The sequence below is a fragment of the Myotis daubentonii genome, chromosome 2 (genome assembly GCF_963259705.1).
Source record: "Myotis daubentonii chromosome 2, mMyoDau2.1, whole genome shotgun sequence".
NCBI classification, from domain to species: Eukaryota; Metazoa; Chordata; class Mammalia; order Chiroptera; family Vespertilionidae; genus Myotis; species Myotis daubentonii.
Genome location: NC_081841.1, coordinates 199,511,002 through 199,531,925, shown reverse-complemented (window position 1 = coordinate 199,531,925; position 20,924 = coordinate 199,511,002). Strand labels below are relative to the sequence as shown.

Genomic DNA, 20,924 nt, shown 5'->3' with positions numbered 1-20,924 from the left:
CTGACAGCAAAGTCACTTAAAAACCTATTTGGGGGGTGCGACGCAGGGAGACATGTCAGCACGTGGGGGAGGGCACTCCTCCACAGCAGGCCACCTGTGGAGACACATTTACCCTGGGAAGGGACAAGGACAGGACAGGACAGGGAGGGGAGCCCGGGAGAGAGCTGTGTGCAAGGCCAAGGCCAGCCCCAGGAAGCAAAACTCACGGTCTTCTGCCCTCCCAGCCCCTCTGATGCCTCCAGGTCCACCTGGGTGCCTTTCTCTACTGTGCACTCAACACACAAACCCACAGTACTGGGCTTCTGTGGGCCCCATGATGCATTGAGAGGATCCAGAGGATTGCTATAGGGAAAAGTGGTCTCCATTTATCCTCACGTCACTTTCCCATTTCTGACTGCCACCAGCAGCCTTAGAACCCAGCTCTCTCCCTGTCAGCTGGCAGCCGCAGCCGGCTCCCCAGGCAGCAAAGGCCCGTTCTCCCCAAGCCCCTTTGACCTGCCTTTGAGCTAAACCGGCTACTCGGGAAGCCAGGCCCCACCCTCTCCGGCAGGAGCTCAGGGGGTGAGGATTCTGGAGTGAGGGGTGCAGGGCGGGAGAGGGCACCATTCTGTGCTCAGGTTTCTGGGGCAGACATCCTGTTATAGGAGAGAACTTTTTTAAAGGAAGAAAAACTAATCAGAAGAAAGAAGCAAGAGCCTTTCCCTGCCTTTCGGACTTGTTTATTACTAGGATATCTGATTTCAGCAGAGGAAGCCGGCATTGAAGCAAGGTTTTTATTGGCCGTGAGCAAGAGGAATTCAGGGTTAGCCTTTGATTTGGCTTCCCCAGAACATGAGGCACTGAAGAGTGCTCACTGCTTTGATGGAGCAGCTCAGGACTTTGCGGGGTGCCCCCCCACCCCCGAACTCCCTGTTTTCTGAAGCACCCACTAAAATTCTTTTCGGGAGATGAGGTTGGAGAAGGGGCCCCAGAGTGGAAGGCGGCCTCATAAACATTGCAGAGAGGAGAGCAAAATAGGGGACAAAGGTAAAAAGTTCTGAAATTGGCTCCAGGGGAGCACAAGTGAGGCCATGCTGGCCGCCCCCCTTCCCTGAGTGGGGATCTGGAGGAGGGAAGGTCTGGTTTGGATGAAAGCACAGTGTCTCTAGCAGACAGAGCGAGGCAGGCTGCAGTCAGGCCCGGCCTGATGGTTTCAATGTGTGAGGAAGATAAAGGCAGAGATCTGCAGAGGCAGCCTCTGCCAACAGCACTCCTCGCTGGGGCCTGGGCCGAGGCTGGCCTCTGGGGAGGCGGGATTACCAGCTGGGCCACAGGCTTGAGGAGCTGCGGCTGATCCCCAGGGCTCCCCACAGACACCTTCACGCCAGGCAGCCGCTGTTTGGGGTCTGGAGCCCCAGCCAGCCTGATCTTACCTAGTCCTGGGTCGCCTTCCTGCCGCCTGCTGGCTTCCAAAGAAGGGCATCTATGTGACTGGAGAAAGAGGGAGGGTGTCCCTCCATTTGGGGGCTCTGGATGAGCCCAGCAATCTCCCTTTCTCCAGTTTTCCCTCCGGAAGAACCTAGGAGCTGAGATCTCTCAGTATCCCATGCTTTGCCTAGTATTTACCCATCGAGGGTAAGAGTCAGCCGCCAAGGGTGCTGGGACTCGACCTGCACTGTCTGAAGAGGCAGCCCCTCTGGCGGAAGATGGTTCTGCCTGGGTATGGCTCTCTTCCTTGTCCAGGTTTGTGCCCAGACAATGAAGGTCACCCTCTCCCTCTCTGGGAGTGTAAGTCTTCACAGGCCTCTGTATGTGTCTCTGTGACCCATCACGGGCGGGCGTCTCGCAGACAGAGTGTGCGCCTGGGCTGTGGTGCTGGCTCCGTAGCAGGGCTCTGCTCACCTGGGAGGCCCAGGCCCACTTTGGCAGCCACTGTGCCGCTTGGCGCTCTGAGCTGAGGCCCAGAGCCTGGGGCAGGGGGTGGGGAATGGGGAAACAGGGCTCCCACTGTGTCCACTTCAAGGAACCCAGGCATCAAAAGGACTTTATGCAGTAAGTTTGGGAGCATACACGGAGAAGAGCTGCAGGAGTGAAAGTAGATGGACACACACACACACACACACACACACACACACAGTGCTTGCTCCAAGACTCTGGCACCAGTCTGTCTGGGTTTGGATCCCAACTCTGTTCCTTACCAGTCAAATTACCTTGGGCCAAAGACTTTGCCCCTTGGTGCCTCAGTTTCCTCATCTGTAAATAGGGGTGATATTAAGAGCAACTGCCCCATGTATTGCTGTGACTTTTAAATGTGATAAAGCGTGGAAAGTGCTGTGCACAGAACCTGGCACTAGTGGAAAGCTCAGCAAAGGTTAGGGACCGCAGGCTGGACCAGCCGAGTTGGGCTTCACAGCCCAAATCTCCATGGAGAAACAGGGCGGAGTGCTGATGGACAGAGCAGATAAGGATTGTTGGGAAAACTGTTGCCTTCCTTGGTAAATGTAATGTGATCCTCCAAGAAGCAATTCAAGCCCTGAGTGCCCACAACAAGCTCCCTCGTGGGTGTCTCACTGAGTGTGGCTTGCACACACGCTGCCCAAACACGGACACCCAAGCCTTCCCTTCCCCCTCCCACAGCTTTAAACTAAAGACCTAACTGGGGACTGGGACATAAAAACAGCAAATCAGCCGAGTGAAACCAAAACTGGATACTCTGGCTCACACACCCTGGGCGTCAAGACGCCAGTGACACACCCAAGCTGCCTGAGTGAGTCCCCAGGACCGGAGGCCCAGGGGGAGGGCTCCTCTTACATTTCTCCCAGCCTCCCCTCCATGACCTCGGCCTCCCCGGGGCACTGAGGCAGCCTGATAGGTATTAGGTAACAAACCTGACCCCATGGCACCAGAGTCTAACCTTGACCTGAGAGAGAGAGAGAGAGAGAGAGACAGAGAGAGACAGAGAGAGACAGAGAGAGAGAGAGAGAGGAGAGATGCACAAAGAGGGCAAGAGAGAAGAGGAGAATAAAAAGCACAGAGAGAGGGCCCAGCCAGCATGGTTCAGTGGTTGAGCAGTGACCTGAGACAGGAGGTCATGGTTCAATTCCTGGTCAGGGCACATGCCTGGGTTGCAGGCTCAGTCCTCAGTGTGGGACATGCAGGAGTCAGCCAATCAGTGATTCTCTCTCATCATTGATGTTTCTCTCTCTCTCTTTCTCCCTGTCCCTTCCTCTCTGAAATCAATAAATATATTTAAAAAAAAAAAAAAAACAGAGGGAGGAAAATGAGGAGAGGGAGAGGACAAGAGAGATAAACTCCAAAGGGCCAGCCCCAGAAACCGGCCCACTGTGCACCAAGAAGGCAGCTGCTGCAGGGTATCAGGGTTCCATGCTAAGACAGACTTTTCCAGAAAATTATAAATCCAACCTTCCAGGCTGCTGCTGAGCCTCCGCTGTGTGTAAATGAGGGTCCTCTCTGAGGCACCCCCTGTCTAGAGAGGCTTCCCACTGGCTCCACGCCTGCTGAGTGGCCCATGGGGAAAGAGCTGTGGTGTTGGGAGAGAGGGACAGTGACCCAGAGAACCAGGCTTGGAAAACCTACGGAGAGCCACTGGGAGGTGGAGCCCCCACAGGCTGGACGCAAAAACCCACCCCAGACAGGGAAGCTCTCCCAAGTACGAGCCTCCTTTAGGGGACTGACAGCAGGACCAGGTAAAAGCCACCGCTGGGGGCAGGATTGGGAGAGACCGTTGCCTTTCATTGTAGACTCTTCCACACTATTTTGAACCATATGCGTCTATTGCTGTGATAAAAAAAAATAATAATTTTTGTCACTAGTGGTGAAGTGAGAAGCAGGCTTCGCTGTAGAGGAACGTTTGAAGTTTGCCTCAACCTCAGCCCAGCCTTGGCCTTGAGCCCTGCAAAAAGAGACCCCGCTCCTCACTCTCCCCAGCCGTCCTGAGCCCAGTGCTGGGGATGGCCTCCAGGCTTGTCCTCCACCTCTCCTCCAGCCCAGAACAACGCCTGCAACTTTCTCCACCAAAGGGCATTTTGCTCCTCCTCTGTTTTCTTCAGTGCTGCTTTAGGCCCCCCCAGAGTGTGAGGGGCACAGATGTCTGAGCCTGGGCCCTCGATTGATCAGGGAGAGCAGAGAGCCACGCCTGCCCATACTTGCCCACTTCAGTGTAAGGTAGCAGGTGGAGTGGGAGGGGTGTCTCTCCCTCTTGCTCGCTGTGCTCCAACCACACAGGTCCCTGACTCTTCCTTGATTGAATACAGCAAGTGCCCTCGCACCTCACTTCCACTTGCTGCTCCCTCTGCACGGAATGCCCTGTCCTCCCAAATCCATGGGGCCTGCTCCCTCATTCCTACAGAACTCTGCTCAAAGATCGCCTCGTCAGAGAGGCCTTCCCCGTCATTCTTCATTCCCTTATCCCAGTGGTCGGCAAGCTCATTAGTCAACAGAGCCAAATATCAACAGTACAACGATTGAAATTTCTTTTGAGAGCCAAATTTTTTTAAACTTAAACTATATAGGTAGGTACATTGTTATTAACTTAATTAGGGTACTCCTAAGGCTTAAGAAGAGTCACACTCAAGGGGCCAAAGAGCCGCATGTGGCTCACGAGCCGCAGTTTGCTGACCACGGACTTACCCTGATTAATTTTGCTTCATTGATCTTATACCATCTACTAGATTATACGTAGGTATTTATTTACACATCACCTGGCTCCCTCTGCTATCATGTTAGCTCCACGAAACCACAGACTGTCTTTTGGTTTACTGCTATATTCTTAGTGCCCCGAACACTATCTGGCACATGGCAGATACTCAATAAATATTGTTTAAAGAAATGACTAAGGCCTCAGTAACACTTTTTGAACAAGTTAAATAAATGTCTCCTCTATCTGTTGGACACTAACACAAGCTGGGAACCATAGAAATAAAGAAAAGAATTCCCTCTTATGGGACCTTACATTGTAGTGGGGGAGTCAAATATGTAAGCAGTGAAGTATAATGAATGAAACTATGCAGGCACCAATAAGAAAAGTAGCCACAAGCCCTGGGAGCAGCAGGTTAGCTGACATTAACTAAGGACTCATATGTGCCAGGCTGGGAGTTCTCTGACATCCATTGGGTGACCTATAATTTTTTTTAATATTTTTATTGATTTCAGAGAGGAAGGGAGAGGGGGAGGGAGATAGAAACATCAATGATGAGAGAGACTCATTGATTGGTTGCCTCCTGCACACCCCCTACTGGGGATGGAGCCCACAACCCAGGCATGTGCCCTGACTGGGAATCGAACCCAGGACCTCTTGGTCCATGGGACGACGCTCAATCCACTGAGCCATCACAGCTGGGCGGGTGACCTATAATTTAATTCAGTTCTGACACTGACAACTCTGAGGTTGTCAGACCCCACAGGTTAAGGGCTCAGTCCCACAAGACTGCCTCTACTTCAGATGTCAGTTGCAAGTCCCAGGCCACCTGTATGTCTATCTGGCTATAAATCATCAGAGATTTCTACAACTCCCTCCTTTCAAAAAAGAATTTATTTTTTGCTAGAGTGGCTCACAGAACTCAGGAAAAACTTACATTTGCTGGTTTATTATAAAGGATATACAGCCAACTAGAAGAGATGTATAGGGCAAGGAACGGGGAGAGGAAACATGGAGCTTCCTTACCCATTCCAGGTGTGCCACCCTCCCAGCACTTGATGTGGTCACACACCCAGAAGCTCTCTGAACCTCACTGCTCAAGAGGGTTTGCAAAGCTCAATCTCCAGCAGCCCCCTTCCCTTTCCTGGAGGCTGGTGGGTGGGGTTAAGAGACCAGCCCTCTAATCACTGGTCTTTCTGGTGACTAGCCCCATCCTGAGGTTATCGAAAAGTACCACCTATACTTACCTGGCAGGGGAGACACCATGGTCACCAAGGTGGTTTTCCCAGGACGAGGCTTATCCATTGCACTCCAGAAGTGTTGACCACTGAGATTTCCTCAAATGTGGGAAACTCAACTACACAATTTGTGGTAGTGGGGGACCGCGTTTGCACTCTCCCCAAAGAAAAAAAGTTACCACCCTAAATCACCTCGTTAGTACAATTTCAGGTTTCTCAGGGTGTCCTTGGGGATAACAAAAGATACTCCTATTGCTCAGGAAATTCCAAGGGTTGTAGGAGCTCTGGGTCAGGAACCAGGACAAAGACCAAATATACTAGTATTTTTGTATCATAGCACACAGGCTTCATTTACATATGCCCACAGAAGACAGGTCCAAATGTAGAGAATGTTTATGAATTTATTGACCAAACTGATAATTGCCAGGAAGCAAACTCTCAATGGATTGAGAAAATGTTCCAGAGAATGGCAGTTTTGCAGCTTATTTTATACTAGAGGCCTTGTGCACGAAATTCATGTACTGGGGGGGAAGGGGGTTCCCTCAGCCTGGCCTGCGCACCCTCTCACAGTCCGGGAGCCCCACGATCAATTGCCCCACAGAGGAAGGCCCCACCCACCCAACCAGAGCTCCTTGATGGATTGCCCCAAAATGGTAGGCCCTGCCCACCGGGCCAGGGCTCCACAGTGGATCACCCCCTCAGAGGGAGGCCACGCCCACCCACCACAGCCTGCCAGTAGGTGGCCTGGGCCTCCCTCTGCAGGCGATCATGGGGCAATGGTGGGGCCCCAACCAATGGCACCGCACCCACCTTGGCTGGCCTGGTGCCAGTGGGTGTCATAGCATGGTCATCCAGATGGTCATTCCACTGTTCGGCTGTTTGGTTTATTTGCATATTACGCTTTTATTATTATAGGAGATACTACAATAAAAGGAGATGTAAGGAGGATTACATGAAATCTATTGGTGGTAGATGACAGGGGGCAGAAGAAAGCAAAGCAGAGTAATCTCTGGGATTGGAAAAAAAAGCAAAATAGAGAGACACATGCTTCCTTTACACTGGTGGGTATAGGATAGTTAATACTTAACATTTACAGCACAGAGATGGTATTCAGGGAACAAGATAATGAGGGATTCTGTGGTCTTGTGCTTTACTGCACAGATTACTCTGACATTTCAAAGTTATCTTAGATGCAAAAAGACAATAGACTGGCCCACTTAAGGTAAAGATTGACCTTTGTCAAGGAAGCTACAAGCCTAGGACCAGACTACCTGCCATGACTTTTTAGTTAGAAATTTTTATGTTCAGACCATCCTATATGGTTTCTCTGTCTCTGAGTTTGTTAGGCCTGCCATGCAGGCCTCCCCTGAGCCATGCAGTGGCTCCTTTTTCACCCACACATATAACTGACATCATCATCACAATCCTCTGAAGTAAATGCTGTTTCCTCCCCATTTCACAGATGAGAAAATAGAGGCGCAGGTAAATTAAGTGACTTGCCCAAAGTCACATGATCAATAAAATGGAAAGACAGGATTTGAATTCAACTTCAGAGTTCATGCTCTTAGCCACTGTGCTCACTGTGAGGAGATATTCCATCATCTGGGAGAATGTGAGTAGATTTCACTCAAAGGCTGAGTCAGATTTTAATAGAGACAGAGATTATAACCCTGAAAATGTCTAAATTATACACAGGTAGCTGGTATGTGGTGAAATCTGAGCACGAAAAGGAAGCCCTTACAGCCCAAGTATTCATCTAGATAGGAATGAATTCTCATTCTTTCCTTCTGGTTGAGGCACAAGTGTCTGTCATGAGCACTCAGTGTGAATGTTCCAACAGGACAGGCAGTTCAACACAGCCCCCACAGGGAGGCACAAGACAGGGAAAGGGGGGACAGAGTGCACAGAGGACTGCCCAGTAGAGCCATCCTGGGAGGGAAGTGGGAGAATGGGGGACGGGGGGGGGGGGGGGGCGGTCACAGGCTCTGTGCCTCAACTGTCTTTATAAGCTAATGGAGCCCTAGAGAAATGTCACATTTGCATTATTGATTCAATGATGGGCTATGATCTTTCCCACTGTTGTCCTGGATCTATGTTAGGACCTTGCTTCTGAAAGGCAACAAGGCACAGAGGGAGTAAGAAAACCTAAGAATCGAAAGGCCAGCATCCAGGGTGGGGCCTCAGCCAGCTGGGAAAGGAGAGTAGGGCCTGGAGCTGGGACGTGCTCTGATTCTACAAGTGTTTATAGCCTCCCAACAGCCCTCGCCTTCGTTTGAGGTCTGAAGCTCCTTTGAAAAGTTTCTGTCTTCCTTGACTCCCTTAGAAGAATAGGGGAGGGGATCCTGGTTCTACCACCAGATCTGGTTTGGGAATGGACATCTTTACTAGTAAAGATTCAGCTCAGAGAGGGGCCAAGGAATCAAAATGAAGAAACTTCAAAGGGAGTGAAACTCATGGGGGGGATTGTTGAGAGCCCCTTTCCTCCCCCTAGAAACTATAGAGCACGGCCGTGAAAAAATTGGAGTCCAGCCAGGCCGGTTTGGCTCAGTGGTTGAGCATTAACCTATGAACCAGGAGGTCATGGTTCAATTCCTGGTCAGGGCATATGCCCAGGTAGTGGACTCAATCCCCAGGAGAGGGCATGCAGGAGGCAGCAGATCAATGATTCTCTCTCATCATTGATGTTGCTATCTTTCTCCCTCTCTGAAATCAATAAAAACATATTTTAAAAATAAATAAATAAATAAAAATTTAAAAAATTGGAGTCCAGAATACCTGGTTCAAATCCTGGCTCTGTTACTTATTGTATATCCTTGGGCAAGTTACTATTAAGGTACCTCTTCACCTCAGCTCCCTGTCAGTTAAAACAGTCATCTTCACCTAGTTGTGAGGACTGAGCTAATTCTTATCAAGTGCAGTCAACAGTGCCTGGCACAGGATAAGCACTCAGCGATGTTACCCTCCTTTTGTGCAGGTCCTGCCGTAGCTCTGCTCTGCTCCAGTCATGGCGAGAGGGGACAGTGACCGTCACCCCATTTCCACTCTCAGCTGCTACTAATGAAGGGCCTGGTCTAGCCTGGGGTAAAAGGCCCCGGTCATTCCTTAACAGGGGAAATGGATCAGCATCGATGCTGGGGACAAGAGAGAGGTTGGCCTGCAGCTAGCACCTGGCAAAGGCAAGCTTTTTATGAGAGGGGCATAGCATGTAAGCCCCCAGACCTTTAAGGGAATACATTTGGTCTGGAAGAGTCATGTGGGTTACACTTCTACCCCAGATTAGACTAAAACTTACGGTAAGCCCGGCTCCCTTGCTTTAGTCAGGGTTACTTCAGCCTCATCCCTGTTATCATGGTTTCTTATCCCTACTCCATTCAAGAGCTTATCACACACCAGGGACTTTGGACAAACTCCTTAGCTAGATTTCCAGAAGTTGGGACCTAAGTGTGAGTCATCCTTCTATCTCAAACAAACCTCAAGACAAAAAGATTTTCATGTAGGCCACTCATTCACTCCACCCTGCCCCCTGAGGACAAATAACCAGGAGCTTCCTATCAGAAAAGCTGTGAGTGGCTGGGAGAAAAGAGCCCTTAAAAAGGAGTCAACCCTGGCCTGTAGCTCAGTTGGGTAGGGCGTCATCCCAATACGCCAAGGTTGTGTGTTCGATCCCAGGTCAGGGCACGTAGAAGAATCAACCAATGGATGCATAAATATGGGGAGGAACAAATCTCTCTCTCAAAAGCAATAAGTAAAACTAAAGAATCAGAAGGTAAGTTCACACCTCCGGCTGTTTATTCCTCAGTGAGTGATTCAGTTTTCTCATCCACACTTTTAAAATGGGACAGTAACCCCAGCCCCATTCACCTCCCTGGGTAGGGAACAGAAGCCAAAAATGAGGAAAAACAGACAGGACAGTGTTTTGCCAATGTCTTGGCCACGCCCCTCATTCCCACCTGTGGGGAGGCATCACCTTATTAAATGTCCTTTGGCCTCTGGTCAGCCTCAGCGAATGGGTGTTACAGTGGGATTCCTTTCCAGACTTGGAGTTTCTTCATTTAGCAAAAAGAGCTGAGAGAAAAGCTGTGTGGCCCAGGCCAGAGGCCTCCTCTCCTCTCCTCTCTTCTCTGGAAAGTTTTCCTCTCCTGGGCACAGAAGGGTTGGATGGCAGAGCCTGCCCTGGGCTGTGCTCTGTGGCACACTCCACTCTCGACCCTTCCTGAGGAATGCAGCCTCAGCCTGTGCCGAGGGCTCCTGCTGCGGGAGTCCGTTGCCCTTCTCTCTTCCCCCATTTGCAATCACTATTTATTTATCTTTGGAAGTTGAAGGAACCAGAGCCTGCAACTGGGAGAGACTTGTGGAGCCAGAGAGGGAAAGTGAAGAAGCCAGTGTCTGGGCCCCATGTCTGCCGTGGAGGCCCACGGGTAAGGAAGACAAGCTGCTCCCCTGCAAAGGGAGGTGGGAGACCCGCTGAAAGACCACCGTCCCGGGAAAGGTGCCACAAACGCACAACAGCAGGGCCAGGAACACAGAAGGAAGGTGGGGGTCACCGTAGCGACCACTTGGGTGGCACAGTGAAGGATGGAGAGCAGGAGTCCTGCCCAGGGACACCCCAACCTGGGCTGCCTGCTCCTCAGCAGCAAGGCTCTGTTAAGTGGCAGAAAAGTCAGCCTTTGTGGGGAAACTGAGGAAGCAGACGCCCTGGGCCACACTTCTCTTTCCCTCTGTCCCCAGCCCCGTTCCCAGCTTGCATTCCAGTCTGTCAAAGACCCACAGGCAATTTCCATCCCCACCCCCAGCTGTCAAGGTCAGACCCTGCCCAAAGCCCTCAGACCTTTCTGTCTCTGGAAAGGGGGTGCCCCTCTCACTCACTCATTCTCATGCCACACGTACATTCATAAACTAGGGGGCTTGCAGGGCCCCATTTGACATCAGAGATTAGAGAGCCTAGGGCGTTAGGGGCTATGTGCAAAGTCACAGAGCTGCCTAGAATGGGGCTCTTCTGATTAATAGTCTTCCCACACCCCAGCAATCCCTGCTTCTCCTCTTCTTGGGCTCCCTCATTCCCATTGCCCTACCTCCCCCCTACCCCTACCCCCCCCCCCACACACACACACACAAGCACATGCTGGTAAGAGGCAAGATCTAGCCCTTCTGCCTTGGCCTTTGCCCCCACCTTGGCCAAGCGACATGCACACCCCGCTGGGCAAGGTCACAGCAGCGGAGGAGGGTCTGGGCCTCCTGAGGCTCGGGCTGTGTCCTGCAGGGGCTGGGGTAGGACTGTGAGAGTGAGAGCCTGTTTCCAGGTTGACCCATCAGGTCAGGGGCCAAGGGAAGCCGAGTCTCATACCCCAGAGAGATGAACCAAGTTCAACCCAAAACAGAGCACCAGACATCTCTGGCCCAGCCTGCAGGTCCACGAAAGCCCCAGAAGCATGGGGTGCAGGCTGGATGAGCAGGAGGGAGGGAGGGTTTGGGGGACAGTGATGCTGGTGGGCTTGAAGGCCTGAGATGGGTTGTGGAGAGGGGCGGGAGAGAGAAGGAGTCTAGGTTCTGGGCGGGTGCAGGGGACACGCGGGGCCTGACGCCGGCTGGCCCGCTCTCGCGCCCAGGAGGGCACCGGCCTGGCTACGTATCGGGAGGCGCTAGGGCCTCGCGGACGAGCTGGCGAGGGGAGGACGCCCCCTCGGGAAGGCGGGCGGGGTCTGGCGACGGCGGGAGCAGCGCCGCGCTGAGCTGCCTCCATCCATGGCACGAAGCGGCGGCGGCGGCGGCGGCGGCGGCAGCAGGATCCCGGCGCGATCCGTTAGGTCCCAGCCCAGCGCCGAGAGAGCCGGCGACGCGGAGGGGCCCGGGAGCCCCGCGCTGACACTCGGGGCGCGCCGCGCAGGGCCGCCCGCTCCGCGCTGACAGCCGCGCCCGCGTCCTCCCCGCCGGGGCGCGCGCCGGACATGCCCCCGGGGCGCGGCGGCGGGGACCCCCGGGCTTGCCTCCGCCCAGGGCCCCCTGCCCCGCCCTTGGGCGCCCCGGGCCCCTGCTGAACACGCCTCCCGTCCGCCCGGGTCCCTCCGGCCCGCGCGCAGCCCGGCCCCAGTGCTGTCGGTCCCCGCGGGGCTATGGGCTGATGGGCTCGGGGGGATGCAGGATGCGGAGGGCGCCCGCGCGCCTGCTGCTGCCGCTGCTGCCGTGGCTGCTGCTCCTCGCACCCGAGACGCAGGGTGCGCCCGGCTGCCCCGTCCCCATCCGCAGCTGCAAGTGCTCCGGGGAGCGGCCCAAGGGGCTGAGCAGCGGCGCCCCCAACCCGGCGCGCAGGAGGGTGGTGTGCGGCGGCGGGGACCTCCCGGAGCCCCCCGAGCCCGGCCTCCTGCCTAACGGCACCGTTACCCTGTGAGTACCCTCCTCGGCCGCCCGCCCGCGCCGACGGGAGGACGGACGGGGACTGGACGGGAGGGGCGGGAAGAGGGGGACGCGGGCGCCACCGCCGCTGCAGACCTCCGGACGGGCGGAGTGCCGGCGCCGAGCAGGCAGGCTTGGGGGACCGGAGGAGAGGTTGGGGCTCCGGAGTGTGGAGGGGAGGGGGGCTTCGAGGGGCCGGCACGACCCAGAGAGAGGGACCGCGGGCGCCCACTCACCTGCGCAGGTGAAGGGGAGTGCGCACTGGCGGGACGCCCGCGCCCCTCGAGGTTCCAGCCCGGGCTTGTGTGGCAAACTTCGGGAGCCTGGGGTGGGTGGGAGGGGTGGAGGGAGGGGGAGGGGGGGACGGAGAAATCTCTGGAAAGGTCGACGCCCGCGGCGCAGTCGGTGGCTGTGGTCGTTCCCACCACGGACGCGTCTCTGGTCGGACGGGAGGCATCTCCCGGGTGGACCCGGCGGGCCAGGCTCCTCCAGTGGGGGGCGCTCCCGACGCTCCCCGAGCCTGGCCGCCCGGCTTCCAGCCGGCGGATCTGCTTCGGGCAGGCGGGAGGGTGGCTCCGAAAAGTCTGTCCTTGGGGTGCAGGCGCCTCTGGTCTGAACGGGACCCCGGCGACCCGATCCCTATGGGATCCCTCTCCCGCCGCGCGCATCTGGGGAATGAGTTCTGCGCTGGGTCCTGCACCCTCTCTCTCCCATCCCTCCCCGGCCTATGGCACCAGCTTAGGCTCTTTCTCGATTGACTTTTTAGAGCAAAGATTTCCACGAAAGAAACCTGGCGGAGGGGGTGGCGGCTGCTTCCCAGCCTCCTTCCGTCGTCCCGGTTCCCTTCCCAGCCAGAGACTTAGGAAGCCCTCGCTTTGCTGGCAACCCGACCCCAACCCTCCTCGATGGGGGTCTGAGGTCCCCGCAGCCGCAGGAGAGTTAGCGACCCCTCCCCACCCCAGCGACTTCCTGCGCGGACCACGTGCTTGAAGCTCCACGCACGCCCTGTGGGGTGGAGGGTCGGGCCCTCGGCGGCCCTTTCCTTTCCCTTTCCTGTCCTGGGTCCAGCCTGCCAGCCGCTTCCCCTTCCCTGTCCTCCTGACCCCAGTGGCAACCGTTTCCCCTACGCCCCTTGCCCGAGTCGGGGCTGGCTCACAATCTCCCCGATTGTGTCCAGAACAATACAGTACCGCCTCTGGCTGGGTGCGTTCAGAGGCTGCCCGCTTCCTGACAGAACAGGACCGGTCAGCCTCTGACGTTGGCCGCCTGGCCTGCATTTTCTCCAGCTGGTGTGTGTGTGTGTGTGTGTGTGTGTGTGTGTGTGTGTGTGTGTACGCGCATAGGGGAGGTGGAGGCGGTATGTCTGTTCTTTCCCACCTCCCAGCAGCTCAGAGATGTGGCCATGGCCTGAGAAGGCAGCTGTGGCTGCTTATTCCAGGTCCTGCTGCGTGTCCACTAGTGTCGAAGGGTCCAGACAGGCCTGACATTCCCCAGCCCACTCAGTTCTGGAGGAGGAAAATGCTTGCTGTGCGGAGTAGCTGGGCCGCTGGCATGTCACCGCTGGGCCAGGACAATTCAGTCCCGAGAGGGGTACCTGTGTATACACTGGATCCTGTGGCTGTGCCCACCCACCTGGGAAGGGTGCTGTTTGTTGGGCTTAGGGAATCCTAAGGTACTGAAGGCAGAAAGAAGGGGGCGAACATGAAAAGGTGGCTTAGCAGTACACATCTTAGAATGATTTGGCAACTAATCCTTTCCAGCCATGGCTAATTCCCACCGACGCCACTCCAAGGTGAGAGCGGGGCCAACTCTGGGTGAGAATATATTGTGACAGGGTGGCAGCAGGCATAACTGCCAGCTCATCTTCCCACACCACCCCCACAGGAAGAGCCCCCTTTCATCCTAGGCCACTGACCTGCTGGTTTAAGATACCTTCCAAAGGAACAGCCCCCTGAGCCTGGCTGGACATCCCCGCAGGGAGGGCAGACAGGCCAGGCCAGAGAAGACCCTGGGTGCCCCTGGCCCATCCACCTGGAGTGGGACTGAACCACAGTGACTTATTTCTTAGGTTCTTCCTCCCACCCCCCTCTACCCCCACATAATCCTGATCCTGATTGCTGCCCACCTCCCACCCACTCCCCACTCTCCACCCCACCATGCTGGCTCCTAAAGGAAAAAGAAGCCACGTTCTTCAGCAGAAGCGGGGCAGGATTCTCTCCCCTGGGCTCAGTCCCTCCAGCACAGCCATCCCTACCCCAGCGTGCATCTTGAGTGAAGAAGGAAGAGAGGCCTGGAAAGGGGCTGCCGCCTCAGCCTGGCAGCAAGGCAAGAGGCTAAGAGCCTGAGAACCTCCTCCACACCCTCCCAAACGCCTCCTCCCTGCTCTTTTTCATTTTCCACACAAATTTCCCCTTTCACCTTTTTGCCTGTCACCTGGTGCAAAAAAACAGGCCAATCGTTTTTGCAGTGGCTTTATCCTCCCTCCTCCTCCCCTGCTTTCCTCCAGAGTGGCCACCAGACCCCAGACCCTCCACACACCACCCTGCTGAAAGGTCCTCAGGGGAAGTGGGACTCCACCTTGGGAAGCCCAGCAGGCACTGGGTGCTGGGACTGTTCAGGCCAAGAAAGTGCTAGAGAAGGTGTCTGTCTGCAAAGACCTCACTCAGAGAAGGCCTGCCAGCAGTTCAAAGGCTATTTACCTCACCCAAAGCCCTACCACCTCCACCCTATCATCTCAATTTCTGCCTTCTGTTTTTGTAGACTGCATGCCCCCTCCCCACCCTTCACTTCCCCTCCCCCCTCTAATGGATTTTCATTCGCAGTTTTCCAGGAAAGCAGAACTCTTGGCTTCCTTCCTGATCCATCTGTCCCACCCCATCCCACCCCATCTTGAGGCCCAGTCCACAGGACAGCTGTGGGCACTTATGCTCCTGTCCTTTATGGGGGAAGGTCCCAAAGGGGTGGCTTATCTCAGGGAGGACGTGGGTGTGGGGGGGAGATGCAGTCCACTGTGAGCCTCCCACCCACCCCTGGGCAGCAGCTGACGGGCCTGTTCTCTGGTTCTCAGCTCTGGCAGTTAGAGTGAGGGGGAGGGGGCATTCTAAGGAATTCCAGGGAAGGGCTGATAATAGATAACTGCCAGAGGAAATCTCCTAGGAGGACATCCCAGGATATCAGAGCAGCACCACAGAGGATACCAGCCAGTGTCATAAATTCCTAGACCGTTTGCACTGAAAGGGGCCTTGGAGATCAGCAAGTCCAGCCCCCGCTAATAGTCACCCGCTGGCTCACAGCAACCTCAGGATTGGTCAGGTTCTTCTAGCGGGTCTTCTAGGCCAGGGACTCGCCATTCACCTGGCTAGACTTGAGACCCAGTGGACCCAAAAGCTGCTTTAAAAAACCCTGTTCCTTCCCAGCAGGACCCAGGCCCTTTTGACCTGGGAGCATTCCAAGGCTGGGTGGGGAAGGAGCCAGACATGGGACAGGTCACTCAAATTCTCCCAGAGCCAACAAACCCTCATCCATTCAGCCTCCCAGTTTAGGGGAATGGAGGAGGGGGGGTGCCCTCCACATAGGGGAGGGGGCATTTGTCTCACAGATGTGCCTCACCATGGCTGGGTTCCTTTGCTCTGAGTTTGGTGTTCTTCAGAAGCACCATGGGGGGAGGGGCGGCCCCTTCACAGCCCTTGCTCCAGCCTCAGGGAAGTGGTTCTTGAGCACCAGTCTCCCTCTGGACCTCCAGCTCTGGACTGAGGCCTCCCCTCAGTGCCCCTCACCCCAGCCACCAGGATCCAGTTAGGGGAGTTTGGGACAAAGTGTGCCAACTGCCATGCAACATAGCCTGAGGGGAGTGGAATGATGCTGGCTGAAGGGGCGGGCCCAGGCCAGCTTCCCCACCCCCTTCTCCTCCAGCCTCTTTCCCCCATATGGTTCTCATAAGGTCTGGGCTCAGAGACAGCAGCCAGAGGAAGTGGCTGTGTACAGAGAGCTTTTGTGAGGGGAGGAGGGGGGAGGGGGAGAGAGTGAAGAGAAAGAAGGAAAGAAAAGAGGGAAAAGCAGAAGTGGGAGGAGGCCAGGACACTCCAACTCACTCCCTTACCCTCCAGTGGGGCAAGGTCTCAGCTGCAACACCCCATGTGGGGTTTGGGACCCAGCCCACCTGAAATGAGGGGCCCAGAGGAGTCTAAGTCCCTCCCTGACTCTTCCCACCTACCTGCTAGAGAAGCTGGAAGTCTTGGGATCCCCTGCCCTTAGGGCTCCCCCACCCGTGCAGGATGTCAGGGCCTATGGTCCCATCTCAGAGCGAGCACTGGGCAGAGAACAGAGCCCTCTGGGGTTCACTGGTTGAGTCCTCATGGCACCAGAGAGACTGAGGAGGCCATGAGCTGAGCTCCAAAGACAACACATATAATTCAGCCGCCAGTGGATCCAGGACCCAGAATGGATTATTTGGCCTGAATTATTCAGAACTGGTGCGCGAACCCAGCCATTCCTGATCCCCTAGGAATCCCTTTCTGCTGGCTACCATGGGTCTTCCCTCAGTGTTGGGGTGGGGGCAGCAATCCCTAGCCTTAGGGGTGAGTCTGAGAATTTCCCCAAAGACAAAGGCAAACCAGTGTAATTTGAACCTAACCAGAAATTGACCCTTAAATTTGGGGTCATGTTTTTAATGGGAGAGAGTGTTTCTAAGTTTATGCCACATGGGAGTCATTGGGATCAGAACCCTTTCCTGAAGGAGAAAACGTTCCAGCCACCTCTGAGTCGATCCCTGGCCTTCCATTCAATGGGCTTTCCTCTCCAAAGCCCAGAGAGGGGAGGGGAGTTCCCCAATGCCACACAGCCTGGACCAGGACCCTTCATTCCCTCACCATCCTGAGGTAGAGACTGCCCTGTGCCTCCTTGGGATCTGACTGAGAGCAGGGGAGGAGAGAGGAGGGAAATGGCCCTGGGCTGAGGAGCCAGAAGGAAAATCCGGTATCTGCTAGGAAGGGGCTGCTTAGAGGGGCTGTTTATTTTCATTCCCCCAGCCCAGCCGCTCTGTTCTATTTAGAGCTCAGACACTGACAGGACAAGGCTGCCTCCTCCCCTTCCTCCCTCCTGGGGAGGGGGTGGGGGGGGCATCCTTCCCAAACTCCAGAACATTCCTTTGTTTTTAGGACTGGGTGACAGGGGTCGGGCAGCAGAGAAACTGGAGTTAGCTAACCTGGGCAGCCTCCCAGGACCCATCTTTCCTGGCCCTGAGAGTGGGGAGGGGCAGATGGGGGAGCAAAGGGTGTGCAAGATGGATGGGGCCAGGTGAGGGGCAGGGGAACCAATCTGTCACAGAGGAGCCAGGAATGGGGGAGAGGGAGCAGCCTGAGGAGGGAGTTCCAGCCTGAGCTTGAGGGGCCAGACATCTCCCAGCTGGGAAGGGAAGGCTGAGCGCCCCCTCCCCCCAGGGCCCTTTGCCTGCTGGGAACTGGGTAGTGAGGCAGAAACCCTAGACTTCAGGCTCCCAGAGTCTCCATGTCCAGGATGGGAAAGGCCATCAAATACTATAAGGGCTGTGAGTCCTCAGTGTAGACCCATCTTTTACAGAGAAGAAAGCCCCAAGAGAGGGGCTAGCCTGCCCAAAGTCCTAGCCAGACCCCAGGGCTGCTGGGCCAGTCAGCCTTTTCCCACACTGACCAATGAGATGTCATCCCTGGGGACAGCAGGGGAGATATGCTAAGGATTTGGGAGCCAGGGAAAGGGGGCACCCACCCCCAATGATAGCTTAACAAGTAAAAGTGTACTTAGGGGACCACTGTCATCACTCAGAGTATTTGAAAATAGACTCACCCAGAAAGAGTGGGGCCAGGTTCTCTAAAGCATTCCTCCCAGTGTTTGCTCTCCCTCTCCCCCTCAGCTTCTGGACTATTCACCCCCTATGGTGGCCCAGAAGAGCTGTACTTGGAGCCGGGTTAGCTCCGAAGTGAGCTCTGGCAAGACTGACTTGGGATGGGGATGGGGGTCAGGGGAGAGGTAGGAGGAAATTGCCTCCTGACTTGGGAAAACCAGGGTTCAGCATGAACTGTCTAATGACCACCCCACCTTTCCTGGACCCCTGTCCCTCCAGACACCCATCCATCCACTCAGCCAGTGCCTGTGCTGTGCCCAACCCCAGGCCAGGAGGTGAGAGACCTGCTCTCTGCCCTCAGTTCCTTGGAGTCTTGTTGTGGAGATTGGATACAGACTCTCAAAGGAAGACAGGATCAGGGCCTCAGGGCTCCCAAGGAAAACTTCTGGGGTGGACAGACGAGGGATAATTTATACTTATGTATAAACGACTGATAACAGATTGATCCTTTCAAGTTTACTTGTATTTAAAAAGAAACTCACGTTCTTCACTCAAAATCTTGGCTCCCCAGTGGTGAGATTTGGGGCCATGTTTGGAGGAAGTGTTGAAGATGGACCCGAGTAACTTCCCAGCTTCCTCAAATCAGATGCACATAAACATTCCAGACACATCTCCTGTCTGACACATCTCCCTTCACCTTCCATGCATGGAAGAGTGTAGACACTCTGTCTCATTTATGCTCTCATTCACTGGCGTTCTAGTATGCTGCACAGGGCTGAGCACACAGTTGGTGTTAGTGTAAGTTTGAAGAACACATGAGTGAATGCCTAGGTGTGAATGACCACAGCTAGGGTGCTGGGGTCTCCAAAATCCCCATCAAAGCACACTGGCTACCTACCACAAACACCTGCTCACCAAGACAGGGTGCCTTGTAGAGAGGATAGGTTAGAGAAAAGGAGACAAGAAAGCCCCATTCATAGAAGCCATTCCCAGACTGTTTTCTCTCTTGACCTTGACCTCAGGCCCTGCCTGGGCAGCCCAGCTTCAAAGCTGAAGCCAGAGGCTGTCTCAGGACATGACCCTGTAAACCCTGGGGAAGGAAGGCCCTACCTGACTCTCCTGCTAACCAGTAGGGGTTCAGGGCTGACTGGACAGACTTCCAGCCAAGGGACAGCATCACGGAAAGGAGAGGAGTGTTGACGTCCTCTCCAACATTTATGTCCCCTGCAGTCAGGCTGAGTGGACATGAAAGGCCGCCTTTAGCCTGAGGGTGTGCATCCAAGCAGAGCCTGTGGACCAGAGGCAGTCTCACTTCTGGAGAACCTACTGTCCTATCCCCCACATCAATGTGCTCCCCCATCCTTCATGACACATAACAATTATGGCTAATTGGCAGAGTATGATATTTGGTAGTTATTTAGCTCATTATGCATTTATTCATTTCAATTTTGTAGCAATTATATTCAGTGGCAGTGATGATTTTTTAGGTTTTAGACATTTGTGAGCTCTGGAATTGCTCGAAGGCTCTGGGCACTGTACCTGCAGGAGAGGCTGGGAGTCTAGCATCACTTTGACGGTCAGGGTAGATTATGGGCCTCGGGCCATTTTGGTGTCAGCAAGCAGACCACCTTCTTCCCCTCACCGGTGGTCTCCCTAAGACACTGCTGAGGTGCCAGCGGCAGGTGTCGGAGACGGGGCCGTCACAGCCCAGAAGGCCTTGGTGATGGCCTAAATTCCAGGCTCAGACTCTAGAGAGCAGAGATCCAGTGTCCAGACCTGCGGTCCTTGCATCTCTGTGTTGGGGTGGGGTGTCTTACATGTATGACTCTTCCTGCATATGGGAGAACCATTTGGTTCAGGCAACTGCTGGCCCCACACCCTACAGAGTAGTGCCCACATGACCCCTACAGGGTCATCTTTGATGTCAGGCTGCGATCTGGTGAGTTCCTGTGGCTTCCCAGAGGCCACAGGGCCTCCCTGTAGACGCCAGCCACTCGCTCTCCTGGCCTCTAGCCTCATTAGTGGTAACTCTGCTTGCTTCTGTTCCCTAAAATAGGACCCTAGCTGGGAGACAGTTCTGAAATGGACTCAGCATGCCCCCTCTTCTTGGCCAGATTTCAGGCTCTGGGGTAGAGAACAGGGGACTCCAGGGACTGGCTGCCTCTCTGTGAAAATGTGATGTTGGTTGGTAGATGCGGGGAGGGAAGGTAGGAAGAAAGAAGCTGAAGATGCTGGGCGCGCCCTAGGCCTGTGAGGTGGGGCTAGTGGTTGGGAGGGAAATCCACCTGGCTGGCTCCCAGCGCTGTTGCAGGGCCAGCAGCTGGTGCAGGCCCAGGAAATGTCTGTCTGGTAGTTGGGGGAAGGGGGTTGTTAAGTGGGGCCAAGTCTGGCGCTGTGTCTGCAACACTGGAAAGAACCGTGGGACTGAGGCTCCCCCTTCCCCACCCGATTGTTGGGGCCACCCTGCCTGTCTTCCTCCCATGAGACAGCCTAGTGTGGTAGGAACACTTCTCTCCCCATTGGGCGAGGCTGTGTGTGTGTGTGTTCATCTAACCCACTAGCAGCCTGTAACTGCCAGTTTCCTACCTGCCCATAACAACGCCAGACCCAAATCACTGCTCTCTCCTCCCTCACCAGACGCCCATGGGCACCTCCGGAGAAACAAACCGACAAGCATAATTGAAGCCATTCTCCGGAGAATCTGGGTCTAAAGTAAAATTTCTCAGCCCTGTCTAGGTTGTTAAGGCCAGAAGGTCTAGTTCTGGGTATCTGGGTATTGAATCATGCAGATGTCTGCCTGAAGTCTGTCCAAGGGCTGGGAATGCGGCAGGAGGGGCCCATT

At 55.0% G+C, this 20,924-nt stretch overlaps 1 protein-coding gene and 1 non-coding gene across 2 annotated transcripts in view; both read left to right on the top strand.

Moving 5' to 3' along the window:
- The first annotated feature begins 5,875 nt into the window (after positions 1-5,875).
- Positions 5,876-6,039, top strand: LOC132229017 (U1 spliceosomal RNA). The gene has a single exon (XR_009451596.1). It is a non-coding gene; the product is annotated as a U1 spliceosomal RNA (small nuclear RNA).
- A 5,536-nt stretch (positions 6,040-11,575) lies between these two features.
- ADGRA2 (adhesion G protein-coupled receptor A2) overlaps positions 11,576-20,924 on the top strand; it is a 35,200-nt gene continuing 25,851 nt past the window's right edge. Inside the window, 1 exon segment of the mRNA XM_059685393.1 lies at positions 11,576-12,255. Coding sequence (XP_059541376.1) covers positions 11,993-12,255 — 263 coding nt within the window. The 5' untranslated portion in view covers positions 11,576-11,992.